This window comes from Anas platyrhynchos, chromosome 20, assembly GCF_047663525.1.
Source record: "Anas platyrhynchos isolate ZD024472 breed Pekin duck chromosome 20, IASCAAS_PekinDuck_T2T, whole genome shotgun sequence".
Classification (NCBI taxonomy): Eukaryota; Metazoa; Chordata; class Aves; order Anseriformes; family Anatidae; genus Anas; species Anas platyrhynchos.
The window spans coordinates 8,784,001-8,797,818 of record NC_092606.1 but is presented as its reverse complement, the minus strand read 5'-3'; the positions used below and the strand labels follow the sequence as shown (position 1 = coordinate 8,797,818).

The 13,818-nt window shown below is 44.9% G+C and overlaps 1 protein-coding gene across 1 annotated transcript in view; it reads left to right on the top strand.

Annotated features, from left to right (window-relative positions):
- The first annotated feature begins 121 nt into the window (after positions 1-121).
- The window catches only part of CASTOR2 (cytosolic arginine sensor for mTORC1 subunit 2), a 120,303-nt gene continuing 106,606 nt past the window's right edge, over positions 122-13,818 (top strand). Inside the window, exon 1 of the mRNA XM_027445997.3 lies at positions 122-583. Within this exon, the coding sequence (XP_027301798.1) occupies positions 471-583 (113 nt within the window). The 5' untranslated portion in view covers positions 122-470. The remainder of the gene's footprint in view (positions 584-13,818) is intronic.

Sequence of the window (13,818 nt, the reverse complement as noted above, 5' to 3'; positions counted from 1 at the left end):
GAGCCGCCCCGGCGGGGACTGGCGGGGGGCGCGGGGGCTGCCGTGGCTGCGCGGACTCCAAGGCCCGGCGTGCGGCGGGGCGCTGCGCAGGCGCGGGCCGTGAGTGGCAACTTGTTTGTGCGGCCGGCCCCGCGCCGCTCGGCTCGGCCCCGCTCCGCTCCCTGCCCCTGCCCCTGCCCCGGCCCCGCTCCGCGCCCCCCCGCGCAACTTTGGCACCCCCCGCCCACGGAGCCGGGCAGGGGGAGAGGAGCCGGGCGAGGAGGAGGAGGAGGAGGAGGAGGATAAGGGAGGAGGAGGAGGAGGAGGAGGAGGGAAGGAGAGGAGGGGGAGGGAAAAAAAAATAATAATAAAAGCAACGGCAACACAAAAAGCGAGCCCGGGGCGCCGGCAGTAAGAGCCCCCCCCCCTCCCCTCCCAGCCCCCCCATTAACGCCGGGGCTAGATGAACTACAAATGAGAAAGAGGAAAAGATGGAACTGCACATCCTAGAGCACAGGCTCCGGGTGGCCAGCATAGCCAAGGAGAGCATCCAGCTCTTCACCTACGGATTGATCAAACTTGCCTTCCTCTCCTCCAAGACCAGGTGGGTGCCGGGGACCCCCCCCTTCTGCCCCCCCAAAAGGGGACGGGGTTTGGGGGCGCCCCCTCCTCGCCCCCTCGGGGGGAAGGGTGCAGGAGCTTGGGGGCTCCCTGCTCGGGGGCACCCCCCGGCCGTCCTGCACCCCGGGGTGCTGCTGCCAGGGGTGGGGGCACCTTGGGGTGCTGCGCTTTTTGGGGGGGGCACCTTGGGGTGGTGCGTTTTGGGGGGGCACCGGGCTTGCTAGGAGCCGGGGTGCTGGCCCCGGGGGACACCTTGTCCCTTAGAGGGGTGTTTTTTTTGGGGGAGCAGGGGGTGTCTCCCCCCGCAGCTCTCCTGCCCCATCCCAAGCTGGGGGGGCCGGAGTTTGGGGTTCCCCCCAAAAGGTCCTGGGGCAGCGCAACGGGAACAGGTGGGGGCCGGGGGGGCAGGCTCGGGGCCACCGCCGGACAACAAAGGCAGCGGCAGGAGGAGGAGGAGGAGTGCTTGGTGCTGGTGTTTTTTTCCCCTCTTCCCTTTTTTTTTTTTTTTTTTCCCTTCTTGCTCTCTTATTTTTTTTCTCTCGCTTTTTTTTTTTTTTTTTTTTTTTTTTTTTCCCTCTCCCGGTCCTTGCCGCTCGCAGCCGGAGCGGCTCGTGCAAAGGTTTGCGCTAAAAGGTGTTTTTTTGGTGCTGCCGGATTGCAGGAGGGCAGGGGCAGTGCTCGCCTTGCACTTGGTGCTCTTTAAAAATCGTGGTGTTGAGTAATAGGGATTGTGATAGCTTTCTGGAGGAAAAAAAAAAAAAAAAAAACAACTGTAATGGAAGGCACCGTGAAGAATTTTATTTTTTTCTTAGGGGAAGGAAAGAAAACGCTCTGGCCGGTATTACTGAGTGTGCCTCGCTGCCTAGGCCTTTCACAGCAAAACAACTTGAATTGCAAATGCATATTCTTATGTCTTCACTTCGCTTGTTGACTTTGTTGCTCTATTCAGAAAGAGGAATGGGAATGTAAATAGCACGACTCAAACTCTTCTTGTTTTTCCAGCCTGATAATTGGTATTTCAGCTTTCTCCTCAGATTCATCTTAGATAGCATTCTTGTAATGAAGGTGGGAAATTTTCTTTGGCAGTAGGACAATAATAAATAGATAATAAATTTGCTTTTTATTTCTTAAATTGTTTTATTCCAAGCTGTAATTCAATCCTCTCTCTGCAATAATGCTTATGGATGAATGGACCTATTTGTGGTGTAATTTGATTACAGTCCCTTATCTCACAGTTAAACTTCATGCATTGAAATCTCACTCTGACTCTGATTTGGGGCTCATCCCATTTGGCTCAGCGCTAACGTTGTTTGCAGCGTAATGCACATCAGCACCTTGTTTACTGCTGTCCCTGAATACCCAGCAGGGTATTAAAGGCTCTTCAATCTTAAATTTCTATTTTTCATGTGTTATTTCATTGCTAATTGAAAGCGGTTGCTGATTTGGTGGGGGGGCTGTTGCTCCCCCCCGCTGACAAAGTGTCGCTGTCGGCGTCAGCAATGAAATCTTCAAACCTGTCACTTCTAATGCATAGGCTGGGGGTTGGGGGTTACTGATTTATTTACGTATTTAAGTTCGTGGATGATCCTGTTTTCTTTTTGCTTCATGCTAAATTTTGTATCTGTACGTAGAGAGGTGTGAAAGGCTTGGACAGCAAGTGTGCCCTCTGCCCTGCAGTGCGATAGCTGGTCCCGCACTGGGGTGCAGCACTGGGCAGTTTGGGATTCCCCAAGTCACTGGTGTCTGGCTCTTTCCACACAGTGAGTATCAATAACGCTTCTGTGGAACCTCACTGGTCAGGAAGAAAGCTGTTTGTGGAAAGGTTTTGTTTGGCATGGGGAGCTTCTATTTATTTCCCTTTTGTTTTGTTTTTGCAGAGAGTAGCAATGTAGGGGAAAGAAGGGAAAGCTTGCCTCTGTCGTTCTTGAGACAGCCGATAGTGCTGAGATGTTGCTCTTTCTCCTCTGGGTTTCTGCAGCCAAGACCCCTGCCCCATGGACCTTCTGCTCTGATGGATGTGTTTGTGTGACAAGTGAAAGTCTCTGAGAGATGTAACTGAATTTATGGTCCTGCTGGTTTATTCTCACTCCTCTAAAAAGTGGATGCATCCAGCAGACAACAACTTCTTATTCATGTGCAAGACAAATGTCCCCCCAACCACCCCACCTGGGAAGGACTACGTGGGGGATGAAAGCAGAAGGTGGCCCACATCTCTGCTGGTCCTTTCTGATGAGATAAAAATGACCGTTACTTTTACTACCTATTTTTTTCCCATTGAGACCTTAAACAGAGCTCTTACCTGTGCTGCAAGGCTGCCAGTGAGAAATAATGATTTGAGGGACAGATGTGATCCAGAGAGGTGGCAATGACATCACCAGTATCCTTCTGTTGGTAAGGCAAGAGATTCCACAGCTTTACATAGGCTCTCACTTCTGAGAAGTGATCTGGAAGGAGTATTGGAATATCTTTCACGTTCTCGTACACTAGGGAATAGGGCTGGAACAATTTTTCAAATCTTGTACGTTTTTCTTAATCCTCTTGGGAAGGAAAAGTAACAAATCTCCCTCTCGTTAGTTGGCCTTTTGCCACTTTGTCTGCCCTTGTTCATGTCATGAGTCTTTTAATTTAGCTTCTGTTACAATAGCAGTATTTTTTTTTGAACAAAGAACAGCAATTTTGGAACTATTCCGATGGCCAGAAGCAAGAAAGCAGTTAACGAGGTGAAGAGGTGAGACCAGTAGTGAATAAAACAGTGGGCTGAACTGAGCTGAAAGAATAACACTATTAATCATAACTTTGTTAGGTATGAGATATCTTATGCAGAGATGCATTGAGACAGATAGTCAAATGATAGCTAATAGTGAAACCCCGACTTAGTTATGCTGAGCAATGTGCTTTCGGTGCTCTGCTTGTGTAAATAAGTGCAGACCCATTGACTTCACCTGAACTCTGCCAGGCACCCTAGTGGAGGATCAGGTCCCTGTAATGTTTAGTTGCATGCTGAAGATTTGCATGTACCTCATCTCTTTGCTGTTGCTCTCAGCGTCGTCATCCAAGTGTTTTACTGATCGTGACCTGTCTTCATTTGGCTCATGGGTTCCTTGGTGCCAAGGATCTTCGCCTATTCAGAAGGTGTGCCTTGTGTTTGTGCATGTAAATGTAACTGTGCCTGGTTTTAACACTGCATCCTTTTCTCTTTGTATGTGCCCCTGTAAATGCTCATTCTCTGGGGCAGGGAATTGTGCTCATCCTTCCCACCTGTAGTGCTGCAAGAACAGCTTCCCTCCCACCAAAATTAAGCATCTCCTTTCTACAGGGTTAAAACATCTCATGCTGTCAGATGATGTGTCCCAAACAACCTGCTTGAGGACTTGATAGACATCCTAATGTGCTACCATGCTCCAGCCTTGATCTTTGTCCTGCATGCAGCACACTTCTAACTACGTCTCCCTCTACAGCATAGGAATTAAATCTGGATGGAGGGGGAGGAAGGACAGTTTCAAGTCTTGGGTAACGCCTGCACTGAGCCACTAGTACATGGAAAAAGTGAGGTTGACCTTGTCTTTTGAGTTTATAAAAATATATACGGAGAGTTCAAGTCCTGGAGAATCAAGTGGGGTCAGGGTTTTTCCAAGCACTGTGTCTGTGTAAAGGAACTGGCCTTCGCTTGCTGGTTTCTGGGTAATGCTGAGATAGATCCTTGAACATCTGGAGTCAATGAGTTAACAAGTAGCCTTTCCTCTCTTGGTCCCAGTACCTAATATAAAGGTTTGGTGGTAAACAGAGAATTGAAGTAGTTGAGGGAGAAAGATGTTACTTAAATTCTAATGATATTAAGTTATAATTAGGATGAAGTTGAGAGGTTGGTTTGTTCACAGAGCTGGGCAGTTAAAATAATAGTAGGTCCTGTGCCTAGCATCGAAAATCTTAAAATCTGTAATTGAGAGTTTTCTGATAGCGTTTAGTTTGTGGTGGTCCTTGTTATTTCAGTGTGCTAAAGAGAAGGAACAAACGTGTGAAGGGTGAGACCTCAATCTCAGGAGTGTTTAAGGCAGCCATTTCTAAAGCATCTTGGTTTCTTCTGCAAGGCTCCCAGGTCGCCTTCTAGAGGTGCAGTTGCTGCACACCGGTGGCTTCAAGCAGAATCACAGGTACTTTGCAAGGTGCAGATTCCAGACCTGGCACTGGATCCACGAGGCTGGGCGTGCGAGAGAGAAGAGATGCTTCCCAGAGGAGCCGGGTGGGCTGCAGGAGCCAGGCTGGCCTCTGCCCTGTGCTCAGCACTGCTGTCACGCTGCCTCTGCCAGGGGACGCTCGGAGGCAGGAGGGGTTCTCAGAGAGGTGCTTAAAAATGTTCACTCCAATCAAAGGGTAGTGAGAAGTAAACAGCGATAAGCTGTGTGGAATAAACTGGCTTCTCTCAGGGAAGTGGTGGAGTCACCATCCCTGGAGGTCTTTAAAAGGCGTTTAGATGTAGAGCTTAGGGATATGGTTTAGTGGGGACTGTTAGTGTTAGGTCAGAGGTTGGACTCGATGATCTTGAGGTCTCTTCCAACCTAGAAATTCTGTGATTCTGTGATTCTCTCGTATGTGAATAAGCCGTGAAGCTAGGTTTGTTATTTTTGCTAACTTTGTGATAGTTTCTTTGGTGATGTGTCCCTTTTGCTTAGTAATAATCGACACCCCTACTTATAAACAACGTGTTGTTGCTATTAATATAAGTGTTTTTCATTCCCTCATTGCTTGTTTACTGTTTAGGTGTCCTGAAATTGGAGATACTGTAATAAAAGATCTATTTTGGATTTCAAAACATAATAGGATGAACAAGTGTTTGAAATATATCATAGAATCATAGAATATCCTGAGTTGGAAGGGACCCTTAAGGATCATCAAGTCCAACTCTTGACACCGCACAGGTCTACCCAAAAGTTCAGACCATGTGACTAAGTGCACAGTCCAATCTCTTCTTAAATTCAGTCAGGCTCGGTGCAGTGACCACTTCCCTGGGGAGCCTGTTCCAGTGTGCAACCACTCTCTCTGTGAAGAACTTCCTCCTGATGTCCAGCCTAAACTTCCCCTGCCTCAGCTTAACTCCGTTCCCGCGGGTCCTGTCGCTGGTGTTAATGGAGAAAAGGTCTCCTGCCTCTCGACACCCCCTTACGAGGAAGTTGTAGACTGCGATGAGGTCTCCCCTCAGCCTCCTCTTCTCCAGGCTGAACAGGCCCAGTGCCCTCAGCCGTTCCTCGTACGTCTTCCCCTCCAGGCCTTTCACCATCTTCGTAGCCCTCCTCTGGACACTCTCCAACAGTTTCATGTCCTTTTTATGCTGTGGTGCCCAGAACTGCGCACAGTACTCGAGGCAAGGCCGCACCAGCGCAGAGTAGAGCGGGACAATCACCTCCCTTGACCTGCTAGCGATGCCGTGCTTGATGCACCCCAGGACACGGTTGGCCCTCCTGGCTGCCAGGGCACACTGCTGGCTCATATGTCTTAAAATCTGCATCATTTAAGGGAGTTCAGGAGATCAGAAGTCCATTCCTTTGGTATAAACTTAGACAAATAAGGGTCATTTATGTCCCTATTATGAAGTACAGACTGGTCTGCAGCATTGGGTGATCTGGCAAGGATAAGTTACTCCCGTTGCTAAAACCTATTGCTCTTGGCTTCTGCCCCCTGGGATGTCCCAGGAAGACCACTGAATGGAGGCTTTTGCGGTGTTGACTCACCAAAACAGGTTGCTCTTGTTTTCTTTTGGTGTGGCAAAGGCTCCCAAATGACTCATTTTTTCTTTTTGGTGTGTGGTATCTGAGGTCTGGGGACTCGTTTTTCAGCCTGGCTGGCTGACCATCAGTTACGGAGGGACCCAAACGTTGATGTCCAGATGCCGTGGGAGGCTGGAGCTGAGCTTGCTGGTGCATGGTCAGGACCAGTGAGAGCTGGGGAGAATCAAACAAGTAAGAGGGAGAGCGAACAGATGTTTGTTTGGGCCTAACAAAGGACATCAGCTCTTTAATTGTGAACGTCATCGCTCTGTTTGGGGCTGCTGGGCATCCCAGCTACCACTGGGATGTGAGGACATTCTGTGGTATTTTAATACATTAAACCTTGTAAAGAGTAGGTTTCCTTCCTGGTAGTCTCTTACTGTTTATTTTCAAATGTTGTTGTGATTTTCCTTTCTTTTCTGCTCTGACACTGCCCTGGTTTACTCCTGTCTCTGCCTGGCAAGTGTCCCTCTGTCCCCAGCCTGCCCTGAGGCTGGTGCCCGGTCAGAAGCTCTCAGGAGCACTTAGAAAGTAAATGGGATTCAGAAGGCAGAATCTGGACCAAAGAAGCAGTTCTGGACCAAACTCGCAGTGCCTTGTAGCTGCAGAAATGTTTGGTTTAGATGTTGGCTTTTGTAACAGAACTGTTCATTTTGTAAGATTTCCTCCCTTTCCTCTCCCACCCCCCATCTGAACTTGGACGTTTGCCTTTTAAATAAACAAACACCTGGCTGTAGCTTGTACTGGGGTGGTTGTTATTCCTCATTTCCCATGCTGAACTGCTGCTGTCCATGGGCAGAGCTGTTGCACAGATGCAATCCATCATCTGGGGATACGCTACAAGTTCAGTCATGTAGAGGAAGCAGCACTGGTGCCCACTGATGTTGAGCTGAGAAATAAAAAAGAGGAAAAAATATTTATCTTTTGCCATGTAAATTGTTAAAACTCCCTTCAGCTGAATATTTGTTTATTACTTTCATCTGAAAGTCAATATTTAAATGAAAAATGTGGCTTTTGTTAGTTCCTAGATGGCTTCCTCTGCAAGCTGGGCGCTCTTCTGCTTCAGCAGCAGCGCTGCAGGTCTGCTAAGGATCGCATGACTGTTGTGCATTTGTCATCAAGAAGTAACAGTTGAGTTGTTCATTAACACAATAGCTTGAATCCACAGGCTATTCCTGCCGCTGAGTTATAACTTAAATTAGGCCCCGTTTGATAGCTGGAACTATTTGACAGTGCCTTGTTTGTCCTCTATAAATATGTAGATCTTTTCACTTAATTCTGCTTTTTTTTTTATATCTGTTGAGCACACTACCTCATTTATCTAATACACAACTCCTTAATCGTCCTGCATGTTTCGATTTTTTTTAATGTATTTGGACAAGGGCTACAATTTCTTTTTCAGAGGAAACAGTGCAGATTTGTTCTTTTGTTTACTGCCAACTCCAGAGTAAACTCCAGCTCTGATCTGCTGATAGCTGAAGGCTGGTGAAGGAAGAATTATACAAGAGGAATGTGAGGAAATAACTCCATTCATTGCAGTTCAGAATCAACAGAGCAAAGCCTGTAAGTTGCAGTTATCATTTCAAAGTAAAAAGATCTCTCCTCCCCCAAGCTCAGCTTGGTTTTGTATAACTAACTGTAAGATACAGTTGTTGAGAAAACAACAGACAAAAATGTTTTATTAGGGAACAAAGGAAATAAAGATTGATAAAGCCTTTTTCATGACTATATAGTCCCATTAGTTTCAGACTTGCAGCACTAAGTTTTACTGTGCTGCCCATGGAAACAGAGAATCAGATCTCATTTTTGTGGTCTGATGTATCATAAACATTTTGTACTGGTTGATAAAGTTTTATTTTTACAACCAAAAGAAACCAATGAATGCCTAAACTTCCTCACCAACCAGATCTTGTTCCTTACTTTGGTTAAATATTCTTAACTGGAGATTAAAATAAAAAAGTCCTTCTGTACTGCAGCCTACTTCAGAGGGCTCCCAGCGTTAATGCTGTGCTATTGGAGTTGCTGTTTAGCACAATGTTGGCATGAGGAAAAGACAAGTGAGTTTGGTGGCAGCAAACCATTGGTAATCTTTGGAGGACTTTGGGACGTGCTATTGTGTGGATGGCTCAGTTGGCAAAGCAATTGCTTTTCAGACCTTTCTGGTCCAATTCAGTTTAGTTGATGTGATGGAATAAGTGTTTTTTAAGATACTTGTGCTATTACTGTCCATTAGTTGTAGGGAGATGTAGGCTGTAGTTGCTGGTCAGCTGTCCTTGGCCCAAATTCTTTTAGTAGAAATTGTTTGTAAAGAAGGAACCCAACTGCTTCATAAGTGTGAATGTGTTTGATGCAGATGTAACTCTGTAGGAAACGTTGCTTTTCTTAACCCACAGTTTTAGTGTCCTCATTACAAAGGATACCAGAGATGTCATAAGGTATTGCAAACTACACGAATTTGAAAGTAAAAATGCAACCTTGAAGTGTTACATAAAAGTATTCAAATCGGTGGACTTTTTATTTATTTATTTATTTATTTATTTTAAATGATACTGGGGGCAATTTCTAAAGCTGGGAGGGGAAAATTTACAAGCTTTGACACAGGTAGAACAGTTAAAACGTCTTTTCCTGTCTTTTTTTTCTGTCCAGGCTTTTAGAAATATTGTGTCAGAGGATCTGAGCAATGATATACGCTGGTTTTAGTGATACCTGAATATTTATTCTAGTTCCGTGATTAAAAGATGAGCATTCAACCCTTTATTATGCTAGAGAATATATCCTGTTTTACAGGGCGAGTTGGCTGAAGTTGACAAGTCAGAGACCGTGATGGAAACGGCCCATGTTAATCTTGTTTAACATTTGTTGTTTTTATTTCTTTTCCTAAAGAGCGATTGACTCTCCTCTGCTGATAGCCTCTAAGGCACTCGCTTGCAAACAAATGTGGTCTCGGCAACAAGAAAAAAGGTTGTTTTAGTAATGAGAAGGATATACTCTGTATGCATCTAAGCAACTGTATACATTTACATAGATTTACTCAGTCTTTATTTTTATGCTTTTTTGAAAATGATGGATGACTTATTTATTACATGATTAATCTTCCAGTTGTGATCTTCTTCACGCTGCTTTTGGGTGGAAATTGGAGTTTGGTTATAACATGGCAAGCAAGCATTTTGATTTGCTGTTTTAAAATAATAAACAACATTAAATGTGCTGAGTATTTAGAAAAAAAAAAAGTATGAACCTATTTTGTGTATGCAACTAAACAATTTGTTCTGATCTGTATAAAACAAACTGAATTGATGGTGACGTGAGACTATGCCTGTCAAGAGATTAGAGCTAGTAGATCTCAGCCTCCCACACCTACTTCTTGTTTGCAGACTGGAGGGAAAAAAAAAAAAAGAAAAAACAAATTTACTTGCTTTTTCAGTTCCTAATTTGTTTCTCAACCTGGAATGAACTAGTGATCATTCTGAACTAAATTGAGAGAATATTTTCCTTGTTTCAAATTACTCTTCTTGCAGAAGATGCTGTTGCTATTAAAATCTGGCTTATTGCGTAAATGGACTGGTTCCAGTTGCTTTGTCACCGATTTCTCCTCAATTGACTTGTTAAATTTGCTTTGGAGTTTCAGCAACAAACATACTTCCTTTGATAGTTAATTCTTATTTAAACAATCTTCCTTACACGTAAGATGCCATCACTCAAAAAATGATTTCAGGTATCTGGAATCTTTAGATCGTATTTTATGATGTTAAAATAAAATTGTACTTTTAATTGTTTTCATGTCCTAACTACTGGGCTGCAAAATGGGCATGGTAGAATTCCCCTCTCATTGCTGCGGAGATAAATTTGGGACAGACTGTAAAATACTGAGATGATGTGTTTTGAGGTGTGCGTTATCACCCATTTGGCGTTTTCATCAGCCAGGCAGAGTTTTACTGTGCATGACTTGTTTGCGTGTGCTGAGGTAGCAAGGTGGGAAACCATACACGCTTGTGGCTCCTTCTCTCGAGCTCACCATGGGTTTTAGAACAGTTGGTGAACGGGTTTCTGCAGCAAGAGATGGGTCCGTGTGTCCGGCAATGCTTGTCTTTTGTGGGCTAGGGCACACAAATCAAGACAGATTGCTTTTTCAGTTGAGGTCTTTTTTCAGGCAAAACTCAGCAGTGTAGACTGTCTGTAGAGATTTCTGTGCAAATAAAATTAATACATTATTCTGGAAAATGAAATGGATTTGAGTTACAGGCACTACAGATGAGGCAACGGTAGTTAGGAATGGATAAAATGATGAGATTCCTTGAGAACAGAGCATTGCTTTTAACACGGAGATTTTTGGTTTAACGTTTACTTTCTTTTCAGTGTCCCTGGCACACAGGTGTCTCAGTGTTTTGATGGCCAGCAGGGACCTCTCTGCTAGACCGGAATGATTTTGGCTGAGCAAAGCAGAGGTTTGCAAGAATTCAGCTTGACCAGAGCAAGCGTTATGGTTTTCTTCAAGGGGGGAGAAGAACGACAAAGCACAAGGTTGGCTTGGAGACTGAGGTCTCCTAACCACATGGTAGCCTCTTGTGGGACTTACACCCGTTAATGCTGTAGTAGGACCTTAACCTTTTTGTGGTGTTTTCAGTCCAAGCCTGGTACAGTGCTGTCACAGAAGAAGAAAACAGCACATCTTTACAGAGTGGTTGAGGTTGGAAGGATCTCTGGCCATCATCAGGTCTGACCGCCCCCCCGGCTAAGGCACAATTGAGTGGAGATGGTCCCGCAGGGTGTTGCCCAGGTGAATCCTGTACTTAAAGCCCTGCACGTGGCTTTGCTCTCCTGTGAGTTGAGGTGTTGTTGACCTTCCCGACATTATAACTTTGTTCTGTTTGGCGCTGCTTTCCCTATCCTAGTATAACTTGTGATTTAATGTTTCATTTAAACAGGACAATGTGTTTTTTGAAGGTAATAGTGGGGTTGTACGACCTCTTAGCTTTGGAGAGGTCCCTCAGTATGGAAGAAAAACTGTCTGTTGCATTAATTTATTGGTACTTTATGTTTCTTCGTGAGCATTTCATGTGAAACTGCTTATTGGCTGCACATTGTTTAAAGAAAAAAAAAAAAGAGCTGAAGTTAGAGCAGCCTCGAGGCTGCTCTAATTTAAACAAAGTAGAAGCCAAAAAATTCCATAGCTGGATAAGAGCAAAGCTGGCCTTGGGAAAGGGCATGTACTCACTTCTGTATCAGAGCAGGCAGCGGAATTACAATTTGTAGGACCGTTAGATGGATGTACAAGACTAATGAAGCCACTTCAACCCCAGTCCTCGACATGGAAGCTTTATTTATGTCTTTGACACAAGTAAGGGAAAGTATTAGAATGGCATAGAGTCCAAATAGCGCTCCGTTTAGCGCACAGCACTGTGTGGTGGATGGCCTGCAGGAAAAGTGGTGCTTTGGTTATTGCACAGCTCCTGAAATCCTTCTGCAATACTCATCATGCGATGAAACCACACTATATGGAAGAGTTTTCTCTATAGCCCTCATACCCGTATCAAGTTACTCCAACGCCCTGCCTTTCTGAGTGGTTCTCATAATTCCTGTGCACGCAGTCACTTTCTTGGCTTCGTGCCTTGCCACATTACCCATCGCAGCGCTGTAATTCGGGGGCCGCCAGGGCTTGACCCCGGGACAGGCGCTCCGTGCTAGCGAGGGCCGACGCCGTGCGTCTGGGCAAGGAGAGAGGTCTCGAAGGGAAGGGATGGTGCTGAATCACCGAGCTGTCCCCTGGTAGCTCTTCTGGTGTCACAGCGTAAGGGAAATAAATACTTCTCCTTTGCGCAGCGCTGTGAAATCAGCCTGGAATGACTAATGTAAAAAGACTTTGTGCGTCCTGTACCCGTCTGAATGGCTTTGTTCGTTCAGATGGTGGCTGGATTGTAATCTCAGGCAATGATTTAAATATGAAATAGTCTCAAAACAATATGGTTATGTATTAGCTTTTAATGGGCTTGTGAGGCAGCCTGTTTTCAATGGGTATCTCATTGTGGAAGTGTACAAGTGATAATGACCTACTTCTTGGTGGGGAAATAAAACAGGAAAAAAAGTCAGAAATGACAAAGTGTGTGTGCATGTGTGTGTAAAATGCCTCCTGTAACATTGGTGGTCTTTGGAGATGTGTGTTGGTATATGCTTTAAATTAATTTTCTTCTATGTTTGCAGTATATCAGCAAGCCTTTGAGCCAGTACATCCTTGGCTGTTAATCCATGCTTGATAGCCTTCCGTGGCGCGTTACTGCAGTGCATCTCCTTTTGGGCTCCCCCTGACTGGAACATAACCGTGTGTTTTCTTATGGATTTGTAGATGGCCACAGCACTTAAAACAGTTCCTGACTCTATCTCTAGGCACAGCCCCTGTTGGCTGGATAGCTGAGGGTGCAGATGGAGGATCGTAGCCAAGCAGTTGAGATTCCTGGCCCCGAGTCAGCAGCTCCCACCTCCGCTGTTGTGGAGGTTGTTGTTAGCTTGCCGAGCGTGATCCAGGTTCAGTGAGGGGAAAAAAAAGGCACCTTTGAAGCCAAATCATTTTGGTTATGTGTATGGCACGGGCTCACAGACAGCTGCTGTAGTGCAGCTGTGGGATGGCTAATTTTGGAGTCAGGGTACAAATGATTGTTTGACTTCTTAGCCCTTCTTTACTGGGCAGGAGAATGGTCAGATGATTCGATCTTGTTGTAGGGATAGAAATAACTTCTGAAGTATGAGATACATGAACAGGAGTGGTGTTTACCGTTTTTCCAAACTATAGGATAAGCACATCTTCCATGTATCACTAGTATCATGTTTTGAGTATTACATTTGCTCCTTTTGTGTTTTTAATTCCAACAATAACGATTTTTACTTGCATTTGAAAAAAAAAAAACAACAACAAAACACTCAATGACAGGAATAGAACAGTTCCTGGATTCAAAATAGAGTGGTACATTTTCCTTGGCTTGTTTGAACATATTACTGTTTATATATTCCTTGCAGGATCAGCACAGAGAAAAGGACAATGAGAGAATTTCATGGTGCTCCTTAAACGAGTCTTACATAAAGTTTGAAATGAATTAGACTCTACCTTTTAAGCACTTGTCAAATGTTCTCAGTGTCAGGTTTTCTTCCCACTTAATGTTCACTTTATATCAAATCTAATGTGAGGTACATGATAATATTTTCAGAATCACCTAAGTCCCATTTAAAAAAAATGGCTTAAGCACTTGGCACCCCAAGGCTCATTAGAAGCCAATGGGGCTTAGACTCTGAAATGTCTGTTACTGTGGGAGGGAAAAACACTTAGGGGCTTTTAAAAGAAAATTGCCTCCTGGACAGGCTTGCTGACAACCTTTCAGGACAAAAGCATGGTGAAAGTGTACCAAAGCTGGGGAGGGGGGAGGCTTAGTGTAACTTCATGCAGGAAGGAGTGAAGATGCATTGCTGG